The sequence below is a fragment of the Oncorhynchus keta genome, chromosome 36 (assembly GCF_023373465.1).
Source record: "Oncorhynchus keta strain PuntledgeMale-10-30-2019 chromosome 36, Oket_V2, whole genome shotgun sequence".
Lineage (NCBI taxonomy): Eukaryota > Metazoa > Chordata > Actinopteri > Salmoniformes > Salmonidae > Oncorhynchus > Oncorhynchus keta.
Window position 1 is genome coordinate 1,763,282 of NC_068456.1, and position 16,253 is coordinate 1,779,534.

General features: G+C 43.0%; 2 protein-coding genes across 2 annotated transcripts in view; one reads left to right on the forward strand and one right to left on the reverse strand.

The window, feature by feature from the left end:
- Positions 1-16,253, forward strand: part of LOC118369378 (cadherin-23-like) — a 625,272-nt gene that overhangs the window by 503,753 nt on the left and 105,266 nt on the right.
- Positions 1-16,253, reverse strand: part of vsir (V-set immunoregulatory receptor) — a 31,332-nt gene that overhangs the window by 11,369 nt on the left and 3,710 nt on the right. Inside the window, exons 2-4 of the mRNA XM_035753819.2 lie at positions 1,311-1,712; positions 985-1,035; positions 40-150 (exon numbers count right to left, since the gene is read on the reverse strand). Of these exons, the coding sequence (XP_035609712.1) occupies positions 40-150; positions 985-1,035; positions 1,311-1,712 (564 nt within the window). The remainder of the gene's footprint in view (positions 1-39; positions 151-984; positions 1,036-1,310; positions 1,713-16,253) is intronic.

Here is a 16,253-nt window from a genome sequence, read left to right on the forward strand (position 1 = left end):
TGTGTGTTGCACGCGTGCATGTATGTCTTTGTTACTCACGTTGGCTGGACTGGGCAGATTGTCTTTGCTTGTACACTAACACCAGGATGATGGGCAAAGAGAGAATAGCCATGATGCAAGCAGCTGTGGCCAGGCCTGCAGTCACTGACCCTGAGGATACCGTAAATAGACCAGGGGCAAAATTAACCTCAAAGAGCATTTTACTTAGCCTGATGGAACCAGCCTGATCACCGTGTCCACCATTCTATTTCCATTCTATATCAGTCTAAACTTCTTCCTCATTGAAACAGTTTGAGCCTGTAATGAGGGGCATTATTTAAAACTAACTGATCTGTGGTTGGATCTCTTTCAACCAACCAGAGGACAGCCTAATTCAACGCACATGTCGGATTTTGTCCTAAACCCACCCATTGTTTCTGAGAGGATGCTGATTGGCCCCTTTATACCAAACACCCATCTTTAGTCCGCAAAAACACTACAGTGACAACTAGTATTTATACCAACTCATTGGCCTTGTGGTTAGTGTCTGCGCTGAGAATGGAAGGTTGTGAGTCCAATCCCTGGCCAATCCCTACCAAATACTATAAAAATGGGACCTGATGCATCTCTGCTTGGCACTCAGTGTTAAGGAAATGGATTGGGGGTAAGGCCATACAATACACTAGCGTCCTGTCCAGTGGGTGTACTTGTCCATCAAGCTGCCTCGCGCTACAGAAACAGTAGATGGGCTCCTGCCTTTTGAGCCATTCCGTCCTGCACAAGTTACTTAATTACTTATTTACACACTATATAGCATTTTTTCGTATGGGCAGGTGACTCCAATAATCAACTAATCATGACTTTCAGTTTAGAATGCAATTAGTTTATTCAGCTTTGCTTGCTAGGGGTGAGGAAAAAGTGTGACACCACTCCGGCACCCAAGGACTGGAGTTGCCCATCCCTGTGCTGGAGGCAGGTACAATTGTCCATGTGAATAAAGTATACCTTCTGCTGGCTTGATGTCCAATAGAGTGCATTTCGCCTCGTCTCTTTTCCCTACAGATGAGATGAGGAGACATACAAGACAGTTTAGCATTTTAAATGTCATGTTAAGAATTGACTCGTAGTTGCACCGTGCACACACACACAAATATTAAACAATTGACAGACGTGAATTCAAACACACACAATAACTCAAAACACACATTTTCACTCTCTTTCACACTTTCACACACACACACACACACACACACACACACACACACACACACACACACACACACACACACACACACACACACACAGTGACACACACACACACATGGCCTTACGAGGTGTGATAGTGAGAAAGACGTGGCTATGCGTCCTCTGCACCACCTTGCCATTGTTAATATCCAGGGAGAGGCAGCAGTAACGCCCTTGGTCAGAATTGTTGACAAGCTGTAGTTGCACCCAGAAAGACTCTTCGCTTGCCCCGTACTTTACCCCCCAAGGAAGCGCCGCACTGGAATGGTTGCCCCGGTGATTGTGGTCGCGGGGGTGCACCTTGTCATGGCAATGCTCAGCTGAGTGGGGGGTGAAAAGCCAGCTTTGATGCAGGTGGTCCGAGGGGTGCAGCTTGGCACCTCTCTGGGCACAGAGCAGGGTGACGTTGGCACCCACCTCGCACATGTAGGAAAGGTGGGGGGAGTTGACAGTCAGGCGGGTGTGAGGATGGGCAACGTCTCCATTGGCTGCAGAGGAGACAGAGTGGACACTTATTGGTGGGAGCACTTGTCAACTGACAAATTAGGCACTAGTTGGCTAAGCAAAGAACCGGGGTGTATTCATTAGTGAAAGATGAAAACATTTTACAACTAAAGTTGTATTTTTCCTTTATTTCACTAGGCAAGTCAGTTAAGAACAAATTCTTATTTTCAATGACAGCCTAGGAACAGTGGGTTAACTGCCTGTTCAGAGGCAGAACGACAGATTTGTACCTTGTCAGCTCGGGGGTTTGAACTTGCAACCTTCCGGTTACTAATCCAATGCTCTAACCACTAGGCTACGCTGCCGCCCCAAATGTTTTACATTGGACTATTTCAGGTACGTTTCTCCCTGTTTCGTCCCATTTGGTAAGGGTAGTCACATCATCATAGAAGTTGTTTCAGGAAGAAACAGTGCCTTCAGAAAGTATCCTTGACTTTTTCCACATTTTGTTACATTTACAGCTTTATTTCCTCAGCAATTTACACACAATACCCCACAAAGCTAAAACAGATTTTTGCACCAAAAAAAATATATAATTCAAACTGAAATACCTTATTTACATAAGTATTCAGACCCCTTGCTGTGAGACTCAAAATTCAGCTCAGGTGCATCCTGTTTCCATTGGTCATCCTTTAGATGTTTCTACAACTTGATTGGAGTCTACCTGTGGTAAATTCAATTGATTGGACGTGGTTTGGAAAGGCACAGACCTGTCTATATAAGGTCTCAGTTGACAATGCATGTCAGAGCAAAAACCAAGCCATGAGATCGAAGGAATTGTCCGTAGAGCTCCGAGACAGAATTGTGTCAAGGCACAGATCTGGGGAAGGGTACCCAAACATTTCTGCCGCATTGAAGGTCCCCAAGAAAACAGTGCCATTCTTAAAAAGAAGAAGTTTGGAACCACCAAGACTCTTCCTAAAGCTGGCTGCCTGGCCAAACTTTGCAATCAGGGAAGAAGGGCCTTGGTCAGGAAGGTGACTAAAAACCTGATGGTCACTCCGACAGAGCTCTAGAGTTCCTCTGTGAAGATGGGAGAACCTTCCAGCAACCATCTCTGCAGCACATCAATCAGGTCTTTATGGTAGTGGCCAGACAGAAGCCACTCCTCAGTAAAAGGCACATGACAGCCCGCTTGGAGTTTGACAAAAGGCGCCTAAAGACTATCAGACCATGAGAAACAAGATTCTCTGGTCTAATGAAACCAATATTGAACTATTTGGCCAGAATGACAAGTGTCACGCCTGCAGGAAACCTGGCACCATCCCGATGGTGAAGCATGGTGGTGGCAGCATCATGCTGTGTGGATGTTTTGCAGCGGCAGGTACTGGGAGACTAGTCAGGATTGAGGCAAAGATGAACAGAGCAAAGTACAGAGAGATCCTTGATGAAAACCTGCTCCAGAGCACTAAGGACCTCAGACTGGGGCAAAGGTTCACCTTCAAACAGGACAACGACGCACATAACTAAGACAACGTAGGAGTGGTACAGGACAAGTCTCTGAATGTCCTTGAGTGGCCCAGCCAGAGCCCGGACTTGAACCTGATCGAACATTGCTGGAATGACCTGAAAATAGCTCAGTAGCAGCACTCCCCATCCAACCTGACAGAGCTTGAGATGATCTGCAGTGAAAAATCAGAGAAACTCCCCAAATACAGGTGTGCCAAGCTTGTAGCATCATACCCAAGAAAACTCTAGGCTGTAATCGCTACCAAAGGTCCTTCAACAAAGTACTGAGTAAAGCGTCTGAATACTTATGTAAATGTGATATTTCAGTAGTTTCTTTTTAAATGCATTTTTTCTTTGTCATTATGGGTATTGTGTTTAGATTTATGAGTGGAAAAAAACGATTTAATCCATTTTAGAATAAGGCTGTAACCTAACAAAATGTGGAAAAGTCAAGGGATCTGAATACCTTCCGAATGCACTGTACAGAGTACTATAGTTAAAAGTACAAAAACAACCCCTTAAACTGCGCACTGGGGCTTGTTATGATACATTCTGCTTTTGCATATTATAGGTCAGCTTGTTTCATTTCCTCTATTCTGGGTATTCGTTTGCTGGTTAGAAAGTACAGACAGAGATTGTTCTAGTCTGCTGTCTATACAAATTTTCTCCAGATAGTTAATAGTTGTTAGATGAGAGAGACACATGTGCATGTGGGAGAGGAAGAGGAAAGATAGTTGAGAGAGAGAGAGAGAGAGAGAGAGAGAGAGAGAGAGAGAGAGAGAGAGAGAGAGAGAGAGAGAGAGAGAGAGAGAGAGAGAGAGAGAGAGAGAGAGAGAGAGAGAGAGAGAGAGAGAGAGAGAGAGAGAGAGAGAGAGAGAGAGAGAGAGAGAGAGAGAGAGAGAGAGAGAGAGAGAGAGAGAGAGAGAGAGAGAGAGAGAGAGAGAGAGAGAGAGAGACATATGCCAATTGTGAGAGTGTCTGTTGAGCTTTTGCATAATTCAGTTGGACACAGTTCCAATGTACAGTACCTGTCAAAAGTTTGGACACACCTATTCATTCCATTTTTTTGTTTTTACTATTTTATACATTGTAGAATAATAGTGAAGACATCTAACGAAAAAAAAGTGTTAAACAAATCAAAATATATTTGATATTTAAGATTCTTCAAAGTAGCCACCCTTTGCCTTGATGACAGCTTTGCAAACTCTTGGCATTCTCCAGATGGAAACCACACCTCAGTAAAAGGCACATGACAGCCCGCTTGGAATTTGCCAACAGGCACCTAAAGACAACCAGACCATGAGAAACAAGATATACACACACTTCAAAAATCAGTGTCGATGAAGAGGAGGAGACATGGATTGCGTATGTGTTCCATTCAGAGGGTGAATATGGGCAAGACAAAAGATGTAAGTGTCTCTGAATAGTGTATGGTAGTAGGTACCATGGGGCACCAGTTTGAGTGTGTCAAGAACTGCAATGCTGCTAGGTTTCACACTCAACAATTTCCCATGTATCATGAATGGTCCACCACCCAAAAGACATCCAGCCAACTTGACACAACTGTGGCAAGCACTGGAATCAACATGGGCCAGCATCCCTGTGGAACGTTTTCGACACCTTGCAGAGTCCATGCCCCGACGAATCGAGGCTGTTCTGTGGACAAAAGGGGTGCAACTCAATATTTGGAATTTGTTCCTAATGCTTTGTATACTCATTGTATTTCCACACTGAGTTTGAATTATGAGAATTCCCATTTAGTGTAAGAGCTGTTTGAAAAGGCTTTATGAAATTTCAGCCTGTTTTGGTGGGAGGGAGTTTTGGCCCTTCCATGGTGACATGTAAATATTCAAATCATAGTGTAAAAGCAGGTAAGCTGGATCTACTGTTTCTGGCCATTTTTTGGTGTTTTGTGTGAGAGGATCTAGCATAAAACATCAATCCTGTTTTAACAATTAAAATACATTTGTGAAGCTTGCATTCAATTGCCACTTCCTGTTGGACACAACAAGCTTCCTTTCCCCATGTTACAAGGGGATTTAGGGCTGATTTATCATGAATTCGTTAGCCCTGTTATTTTTATTTGACACTTAATATAATATTTGTTTTATTCAACCACTTGATAAGGGAACATTTTTTGTTACCAGAATGTTCAATTTAGATGAAATCAAATGTTTTTTTATGGGACTAAGTTACACTTCTCAAAAAAGCACTAAATTGGTTAAACGACCTGCTTGTCAATGATTTTAGAAGGAGGCATAATGATGATTTAATTGATTTCACTTTGCATATCTGTCTAGACTTGTAAGATATCTAGACACAAAGTGTGCCTGACTACCTCCAGAGGTGGTCCGGAAGATCTGATCCCAATGCATCTTCATCTACACCATGGTTCCCAAACTCGGTCCTGGGTCCCTTCCCGGGTAAACGTTTTGGTTTTTGCTTTAGCACACATATGTCAGAGTCAAGGCCCGCGGGCCACATCCGGCCCGCGAGAAGGTTTTTTACGGCCCCTGGGATGATCTTGATTTATTATTAGAACCGGCCCGCAGACCGCAGCAAGCCGGCAGCCCGCAGATCTTTTACACGCACCAATACTACATTTCCCACAATGCAACGGTGACGCACCGAGCAGTAGGCTGCTTCATTTCAATATTTATTGGCACAGCAGTTGTCAGCATCACAGTAAAATTAACTTTCAGATACCCATCAAAAATGGCAAAACGGAAGGTGGACACTGAGAACCGGGGTTTCAAACAAGGTGGGAGTCGGAGTATTTGTTCACGGAGGTAGCTGGAAAACCTGTGTGTCTTCTGTGTGGAGAAAGTGTGGCGGTACTGAAAGAGTATAATCTGAGACGACATTATGAAACGAAACACGCGGACAAAAACAAGAATATGGACATGGAACAAAGGCTACAAAAGGCAGAGGAATTAAAACGAGGCCTCAAATCTCGACAGGCTCTGTTCAAAAAAGCCAAATCACAAGGCCAGGCTGCTGTCAAGGCCAGTTTTATTTTGGCAGAAGAGATCGCTAAATCAGCCCGGCCATTTACGGAGGGGGATTTCATCAAAACTGCATGATTAAAGTTTGTGACGAAGTTTGCCCAGAAAAAAGGCAACTCTTTTTAAATGTGAGTCTGAGCAGAAACACCATTGCCGAGAGAGTAGACCAGTTGTCCATCAATCTAAAAGAGCAGCTTGTGAAAAAGGGAAAAGATTTCATTGCATATTCCTTGGCTGTGGATGAGAGCACCGACATTTCTGACATTGCCCAGTTGTCAATTTTCATCCGCGGAGTGGACTCCAGCCTAAGCGTGACAGAGGAGTTTTTGGCTTTACGTCCTATGCATGGCACAACTACGGGGCATGATTTGTATGAAGAGGTGTCAAGATGTGTAAATGAGATGGAGCTGCCTTGGGAAAAACTCGTGGGTTTGACAACCGACGGAGCACCTGCGATGTGTGGACACAGGAGCGGACTGGTGGCGAAGATACGGGAAAAGATGCAAGAGGAAAACGCGACAGGTGAGCTGACAGCTTATCATTGTATCATACACCAGGAAGCGTTGCGGTAAAGCCTTGAAAATGGAGCATGTAATGAGCATCATCGCGCGCACAGTTAACTTTATCAGAGCCAAAGGTTTGAATCACCGCCAGTTCAAGGCATTTCTGACGGAGTTAGAAACGGAGCATGGTGATTTGCCTTATCACACAGAGGTGCGATGGCTAAGCCAGGGAAAGGTGCTTCAAAGATGTTTCGAGCTTCGTGAGGAGATTTGTCTGTTCTGGACAGCAAAGGGAAAGACACAACACAACTCCGAGACGAAATGTTTCTGTGTGAAATGGCTTTTCTGTGTGACATTACGAGTCATCTGAATGCAATGAACTTGCAGCTGCAGGGTCGGGATCGTGTCATCTCTGATATGTACAGTACAGTGAAGGCATTTAAAACCAAACTGACTCTGTGGGAGACGCAGATGCGGAAAGAAAATTTGAGCCACTTTCCCAGCTGCCAGACCATGAAAGAGAAGCTCTCTACCAGTGCGTTCCCGAGCGCACAGTTGGCTGATAAAATAGGTATGCTTGCCGCTGACTTTCGACGCCGATTTGCTGACTTTGAAGCACAAAAAAGCAGGTTGGAACTGCTCGGTAACCCATTTGCTGTTGACGTGGAAAGCTCACCACCAAACCTCCAAATGGAGTTGATTGACCTCCAATGCAATGATGCACTGAGGGCAAAATATGCGGCAGTGGGTGCTGCGGAGTTCGCCCGTTTCCTCCCCCGACACAATGCCCCAGCTGCGCATCCAGGCTGCTCAAACGTTGTCTATGTTTGGCAGCACATACCTGTGTGAACAACTGTTTTCTTTGATGAACTTGAACAAAACATCACACAGAAGTCGACTTACTGCTGAACACCTCCACTCAATTCTGAGGATTTCTCAGCTCAGAGCCTTACCTCGAACATTGATGAACTTGTGGAAAAGATGGGACACCACCAAGTATCACCCTCAACCTCAAACAAGTGAACATTACTGTGCAATCACATATTTAGAGTTTTTACTCAGTTCAAGTTTAAAAGTTAAAGTTTAATATTTGTTTTCACTGCATGTTACTTCTCCTTAAACAAAGTGTTGTTTTTGATTAATAGATTTTTGCACTTTATTTTATTGTATTTCAATCCAATTATATTTTAAAAATATTTCAGTTGAGTGGATGATAGAAAATTGCTATTATTGTTTTTTTCTTTGAAGTAAATTTAGCCCACTTTTGCTAAAATAGAAAATATAGGCTACTGATGGTGCCTTGAATACCGGTTTCTTTCATTTAATGTTCATGTTATGGGGATTTTTATATAAAGGAAATTTGTCTTTGTGTCTGTTGAAAATTAAAGATTACTGACAGAGCCATAAGAAAATATTGCTTTATTTATCTGATCATATTGGAATATATTTGTTAGGTTTTCAGTAGGTTCAATTAGGTTCACTAGACTATATGCGTCATTTAAAAATTTTTCAATGAACATTCGAACAGTCCGGCCCTCGGCTTGTAGCTAAATTTTTTATTTGGCCCTCCGTCCATTTGACTTTGACACCCCTGCTTTAGCACTACACAGCTGATTCAAATAACCAACTCATCATCAAACTTAGATTATTTGAATCAGCTGTGTTGTGCTAGGGCAAAAAACGAATGGTGCACCCAGGGGGCCCCAGGAACGAGTTTGAGAAACCTCGGTCTACACCTGTCTGTGGGCACAATCAGAATGTGGACAAGATCAGAAGAAAGGAGGCATGTTAGAACCAGGTATAAAACAGGGCTATAGTCACAGCTAGTCAGTGTTGTGTCCTTGGGCCTGTTATAGAAGTGACTGAGTAGGAGTGGCGGTCCCAAGGTCTAGGTGGTGGCAGGCTGAAGGTCACTGTCGCTCTGCTCTGACTAAATATTGTTAGAGGGTTTAAACACTATTTTATGCTTGGATGTTTGTTTTAGCCTGCCCGGAGTGTCAGGTGGGCAAGGTTTGCACTGTCTGGACTTTTCTATTGGTTCCATTGCAACAGGCAGGCTAAATCAAGAAAAGCTAGTATTTGGAACCCAGGTCTGGTCTTGTCTGTTCCGGACAGTGGGTCCAAGTTACAGGTCAGAAATGTAGGCTTCTAGGCCCATTAAACCATCCTCAAGTAGATTTCCTAAACAGACATACGCACAGGTCAATTTGTGCTCAGTAAGGAATAAACCCAGGCCTGGCCCATTTAGGCCCTAATGTCAAAGTAACCCAGGAAAGTGTCTCTAATCATAGTAACCATCTCATGATTTGCCTCTGGAGATAGAGAGGATGGGATCAATGAACAAGCAGATGGTTGTCTGAGAAACAGGAGGTTAACAGCTATCTTCATGAAAGTAGTGTAGATGACACTCACAATGTCATCACCATCATCATTGATCATCGGTGACTAAAGCCTTGAACAGACCACCGAGACTGCACGCAGTACTTAGCACCTCTGCCCAGAATGTCGACATTCAAGATTTTTTGTGTGTTCATATTGCACAGAATTTGGCGGTCAGTCTAGTAAAAATACTTCAGACCAGAACGACTGGTAGCATGTCTTTCTTATTAAGCCTACTGTCTTCTTCAAGTTTAGCTGGAATTTAGGCCAAAAGGATTTGAGAAATTTGATTGATTGACGATAGCGCTAACATCCTGACCACACTGCCCGCGTTGCATGCGAGTGTTGCAAAATAAATGTACTCGTACACGTTATTCAATAATTTCACACAAACTGCTCACATGTTCCACCTCTCCCATGTCCTCACTGGTTTTAGGACCATATACTCACGTGCATGATTGAAATATAAACTGAGGTCCACACTCCAGTCCAGTTGGTGGTGGTAATGCACCTTAAAGTTGGTTGCCAACCGTCATATAAAGTCCACAGAAGAAGAAGACTGAAGGAGAGATTACAAGAAACTAACTAGGTTTACCTTTTTATCTGTGGAATAATTGTCGGAGTAGAGAACACACAAATTTGGTTGACTCAAGATGGGTCAGAATTCTACAAAAGATCCAGAAAAAAGGATGTTGTGCATTTCATGTAAAATAACCATCTAATGTTTATATCCCAGGACAAATTAGCTAGCAACAGCGAGCTAGCTAGCTAAATGTCCATGAATGTTCTAGGTTAATATAGTTAGTTCAGAGGACATTTTGATAATTCAACCTGTGTGTCCTGATCGCGTCTGGTGTGAATAGACAAAATCAACATGCGCGCGATGGCGTTTGCCAGATCAAGTCAGCATGTAAGACATTGGCCTACATCTCGTCTTGCGCTACGCAGAATATTAGATCTCAGCAACGACTGGAGCAGTGTTTAAGATCACAACTTCCTTATGATATAGAGTGCATTTGAAAAGTACTCAGACCCTTTGACTTTTTCCAAATGTTGTTACGGTACAGCCTTATTCTGAAATGGATAAAATTAATCAATGTCCTCAGCAATCTACACACAATACCCCCTAATGACAAAGTAAAAGCAGGTTTTTAGAAATGTATTAAAAACAAAAACAGACCCTTTGCTATGAGACCTGAAATTGAGCTCAGGTGCACACTGTCTCCAATGTTTATCCTTGAGATGTTTCTACATTTTGATTGGACATGATTTGGAAAGGCACACCTATTTAAGGTCACACAGTTGACAGTCCATGTCAGAGCAAAAATCAAGCCATGAGGTTGAAGGAATTGTACGTAGAGCTCAGAGACAGGATTGTGTCCAGGCACAGATCTGGGGAAGGGTAACAAAACAATTATGCAGCATTGATGGCCCCCAAGAACGCAGTGGCCTACATCCTTCTTAAATGGAAGAAGTTTGGAACCACCAAGAGTCTTCCTGGAGTGGGCCGTCCCGGCCAAACTGAGCAATCGGGGGAGAAGGGTCTTGGTCAGGGAGGTCACCAAGGACCCAATGGTCACTCTGACAGAGCTGTAGAGTTCCTCTGTGAAGATGGGAGAACCTTCCAGGAGGACAACCATCTCTGCAGCACTCCACCAATCAGGCCTTTATGGTAGATTGGCCAGACGGGAAGCCACTCCTCAGTAAAATACACATGACAACCCACCTTAAGGCACCTTAAGACTCTCAGACCATGAGAAACAAGATTCTCTGGTCTGATGAAACCAAGATTTAACTATTTGGCCTGAATGTCAAGCATCACGGCTGGAGGAAACCTGGCACCATCCTTACGGTGAAGCATGGTGCTGGCAGCATCATGCTGTGGGGATGTTTTGCAGCGGCAGGGACTGGGAGACTAGTCACGATCGAGGCAAAGATAAACAGAACAAATTACAGAGAGATCCTTGATGAAAACCTGCTCCAGAGCGCTCAGGACCTCACCTCGCTAAGGTTCACCTTCCAACAGGACAACGACCCTAAGCACACAGCCAAGACAACGCAGGAGTGGCTTCGGGACAAGTCTTTGAATGTCCTTGAGTGACCCAGACAGAGCCCAGTCTTGAACTCGATCGAACATCTCTGGAGAGACCTGAAAATATATGTGCAGTTTAGCATCTGCTTCATTTGATCACTTTTTTATAGACCGAGTCACTGGGGCTTCCTGCTTAAATTGTTGCTTGTGGGCAGGTATCAAGAGGAGACAATTGTGGTCAGATTTACCAATGAAGGGCGAGGGAGAGCTTTGTATGCGTCTCTGTGTGTGGAGTACAGGTGATCTAGAATTGTTTTCTCCCTGGTTGCGTATGTAACATGTTGATAGAAAGGTAAAACGGATTTAAGTTTCCCATTAAAATCCCCAGCCACTAGGAGCGCCGCCACTGGGTGAGCGGTTTCCTGTTTGCTTATTACCTTATACAGCTGACTGAGTGCAGTCTTTAGTGGCAGCATCCATCTGTGTTGGTAAATAGACAGCCACGAAAAGTATGGATGAAAACTCTCTTGGCAAATAGTGTGGTCTACAGTTTATTATAAGATACTCTACTTCAGGCGAGCAAAATCTAGAGACTTCCTTAGATTTTGGGCACCAGCTGTTGTTTACAAATATTCACAGACCGCCCCCCCTCATCTTACCTGTGTGCTGTTCTATCTAGCCAATGCAGCGTATATCCCGCTAGCTGCATATCCATGTCATCATTCAGCCACGATTCCGTGAAACATAAGATGTTACAGTTTCTGATGTCCCGTTGGTAGGATATTCGTGATCGTACCTCGTCTAATTTATTGTCCAATGATTGCACATTGGCAAGCAATATTGACGGTAACGGCAGCTTTCCCACACTCCGTCTGCGGATCCTTATGAGGCACCCCGCTCTGTGTCCTCTGTACCTGCATCCCTTTCTCTTGCCAATGACGGGGATGTTGGCCTTGTCGGGTGTTCGAAGTACATCCTGTGCGTCCTGCTTGTTGAAGAAAAAATCATTGTCTAATTTGAGGTGGGTGATCGTTGTCCTGATATCCAGAAGCTCTTTTTTCCCGTAAAATACGGTGGCAGAAATATTATGTACAAAATAAGTTACAAATAACGCCAAAAAACCCTACATAATAGTACAATTGGTTAGGCACCCGTGAAAACTGATGCCATTTCTTCCAGCGCCATTTTAATACAAACTTGTAGCGTCATACCCAAGAAGACTCGAGGCTGTCATCACTACCAAAGGTACTTCAACAAAGTACTGAATAAAGGGACTAAATACTTGTACATTTGATATCAGTTTTTTATTTTTATTCTTAAAAACTGTTTTTGCTTTGTCATTGAGGTTTGTGTGTAGGTTGATGAGAAAAAAACGATGTAATCAGTTTTAGAATAAGGCTGTAATGTAACAAAATGTGGAAAAAGTCAAGGGGTCCTGAATACTGTCCGAAGGCACTGTATATATTTTTATAAGCACAATGTGCTGACAGTTATCACAGGTGAAGTGAGACGATACAGATGACGTTGCTCATGATGTGCGCCCCTCAAATTATACAAATGTAACAGTCTGAGCGCACGAGTTTTGAAACAACGATTCAGATGTAACCATGTGCCATTCATGTAAATTGAAGGAAAATATAAAAACAACATGCAACGATTTTACTGAGTTACAGTCAATTGAAATACATTCATTAGGCCCTGATCTATGGATTTCACATGACTAGGCAGGGGCGCAGCCATGGGTTGGCCTGGGAGGACATAGGCCAGAAATACTCCTCAACACTCCATATTTCCCTACCTCCCCCCTCAGACGATCCCGCAGGTGAAGAAGCTGGATGTGGAAGTCCTGGGCTGGCCTGGCTACACGTGGTCTGCGGTTGTAAGGCCGGTTTGACTTACTGCCAAATTCTATAAAATGAGGTTAAGGCGGCTTATGGAAGAGAAATGAACATTAAATTCTCTGCAACATCTCTGGTGGACATTCCTGCAGTCAAGCATGCCAATTCCACGCTCCCTCAAAATTTGTGACAAAATGGCACATTTTAGAGTGGCCTTGTATTGTCCCCAGGCCAAGGTGCATCTGTGTAATGATCATGCTGTTTCATCAAATTATTGATATGCCACACCTGCCAGGTGGATGTATTATCTTGGCAAAGGATAAATGATAACTAACAGTGATGTAAACACATTTGTGCACAAAATGTGAGAGAAATAAGCTCTTTGTGTATATTGGAACATTTGTGTGATCTTTTATTTCAGTTAATGAAACATGGGACCAACACTTTACATGATGCGTTTATATTTTTGTTCAGTGTATTATCTGAGCGGTACTGGTGCGCCCAACTCAAAAATCTATGTGCATTCCACACACATCTCAGGTTTATAAGTGAGTGTTCCAAAACATCTAAAAGATTAGAAAAAGTTTTGCGGCACACTTGAGAGTTCCTCAAGGCACACCAATATGCTGCAGCACACCAGTTGACAACCACTGCAGTAGAGGGTTGTGGTCAAGGGAGTGGGTTGGGTTCTGTGTCCTTAGTTTACAGCCTTTGGCTCAGTCAGTTCAAGACAATGCTGTAGAGGCACAATGCTGTAGGCTTTTAAACATCCGTTAAAACAGACTCTCAAAGCAGAAGTGTGAATGTTTATTTTCTTCTGTGCTTCCTATTTCTCTCTGTGTGTGTGTGTGTGTGTGTGTGTGTGTGTGTGTGTGTGTGTGTGTGTGTGTGTGTGTGTGTGTGTGTGTGTGTGTGTGTGTGTGTGTGTGTGTGTGATCTGCAGGGTCACACAGCTTTAACATCTGCAGTTTTGGGGCGGCTACATATGCAAAGTGGAGACTGGAGAGCTTGCCTCAGTTGGCTTTACCAAAGGCTTTTATGTCTTAGTAAATAGTGTATAATTAAGCAATAAGGCCCGGGGGGGGGGGTATATGGCCAATATACCATGGCTAAGGGCTGTTCATATATGCACAACGCAATGCAGAGTGTATGGATATAGCCCTTAGCCGTGTTATAATGGCAATAACTGGAGCAGTAAAAAATAAATGTTTTGTCATACGATCTGATATTACACAGCTTTCAGCCAATCAGCCTTCAGGGCTCGATCCTCTCAGTTTATAATATCCCTTTGGTTGGTTTATCACTTGAGGTGATCTAAAATAGCAAATATCTGTGCAATCACAGGTCAAATCGTCTAATGATAACCTGTGAGGTCTAAATCGGAGCCCTTATCCAATTGAAGTGAGTTAACGGGCTCAGCAGCTGCTTTTCATGCCTTGTCCAGATGGACTGGGGAGTGGTGCAGGGGGTTAAACAAACTCTTAAGCAGTGCCAGATGTTGTCTCATGCACCGTTTACATCTTGACACATTTCATTACGCCATACATCATATTCATGTAAAATATGACCTTTTCATTCAAGATAGGAGAAACATTTAGCTTACTTACTTTTTCCTTAACTTGTTTCGATAGCTTGACTTCCTAGAAAGTTATCTTACAGAACTGCTATCTAGCTATACTGTAGCTAGCGACCTCCACCTAATAAGTATCATCAAAAACAAACAAAAAAAATGCAACAAAGCACCTACACTTTGCAAAAAAGCCCTCACTCTGTCACGTTGGATTTATTAACAACAAAAAGGTAAGACGTGTTTTTATTTATTGTGCCGCTCTGCACACACAAACTTGTTAGCTAACGTTAGCTCAGAGGACATTCAAAGTTCTTCCATGGAAGTCGCTCCGACTAGGTATAATTCTGTGGACCTTATTCAGATAATGTCATAACAAGTTACCCAGCACTTCAAACCTCCTCCTCAACCCTCTCTCCCCAGTCCCACCTGTAAAATTTCAGTCGCATCTTGTGCCATAGGCAACACTTTTCTGTCCATGACGCATGTAAACAACTAGCTTTCCTGCTCTTTCTGCACTGATTGGTGAAGTAATTTAATGAGCTAAATGTAAAAAACTTGATTCACAGGTTAAAAAGTAACAGAAAATAATTATATAAACTGGCCCTTTTTTTTTTGTTTCGAAGCGGTTCAGAACATTATTTTGCTGGTCGGAAGTGTTGAGCGGAACGAAAAAAATAGTGGTTCTGTTCAGAACTAAATGATTGGCTAAAGAAATTTGTGTCCAACCATGACAATAAACTTTAAACGGGAGGCAACAGTCATAAAGTAGAATTGTCTTAACAGCCAATGTGTATTATTTAAAAAAAAATACTATTAAAATATCACAAACTTATAGGAAGTGTCGTCCGGGTTAGGGAAGGGTTTGACCGGCCGGGATTACCTTGTCCCATTGCGCTCTAGTGACTCCTTGTGGCGTGCCAGGTGCTTGCAACTTACCCCGATCACCATCTGGGCAATGTTTCCTCCGATACATTGGTGTGGCTGGCTTCCAGGTTAAGAGCGCAGTACAAGTACTTTCAATTCAAAAAATGCTTTCAATTGTTCCAAACTTTGGGGCATCTTCAGTCCAGCTTGAGTCCATTGAAGAACAGTAAGTGACCAAACCACAGAAGATGAAAATGTGGTTTTGGATAATGGCTTTATGGGATAGCAACATGTAACAATTACCCATTCCAATAAGTACTATTTTAATAGTAATATTAAATAATACACATTGGCTGATAATCCAATTATATTATGACTGTAGCCTCCCATTTAAGTGTATTGTTTATGAAGACAATGAATAGGTGAAGGTTGCTCGCTACAGTGGTATCAACAACCTAGCCTAGCTTCTAGCTAGCTGCTCTGCGAGTTAGCTTGTTTTGCTATAAAGTAACTAAACAAACATGTTTTATTATCACCTAAAATAATCTAGTTCTCCTGTCTTGAATGAAAATGACATATTTTTAAATCTCCCAAAATAAAGTTGATTGTTTGACAAGAGACAGGCTCCCCTCAATACTGCGTTACAAACACTACACTTGTCCGTTCATTAACAGGGCAATGCCGCGTTCAAAACAACTGGGAACTCTGAAATATCTGACTTCAAAACAACTGGTAACTCTGAATAAAAAGGGGCTCAGACTGGGAAAAATATTTTGAATGGTCATCCAACACGAAATTCCAAGTCGGGAACTGGGGCCTCTTTCTAGAGCTCCAACTGTACGACCTGAAGATCACTGACGCCATGTTTTGACTTCGTTTATTCCA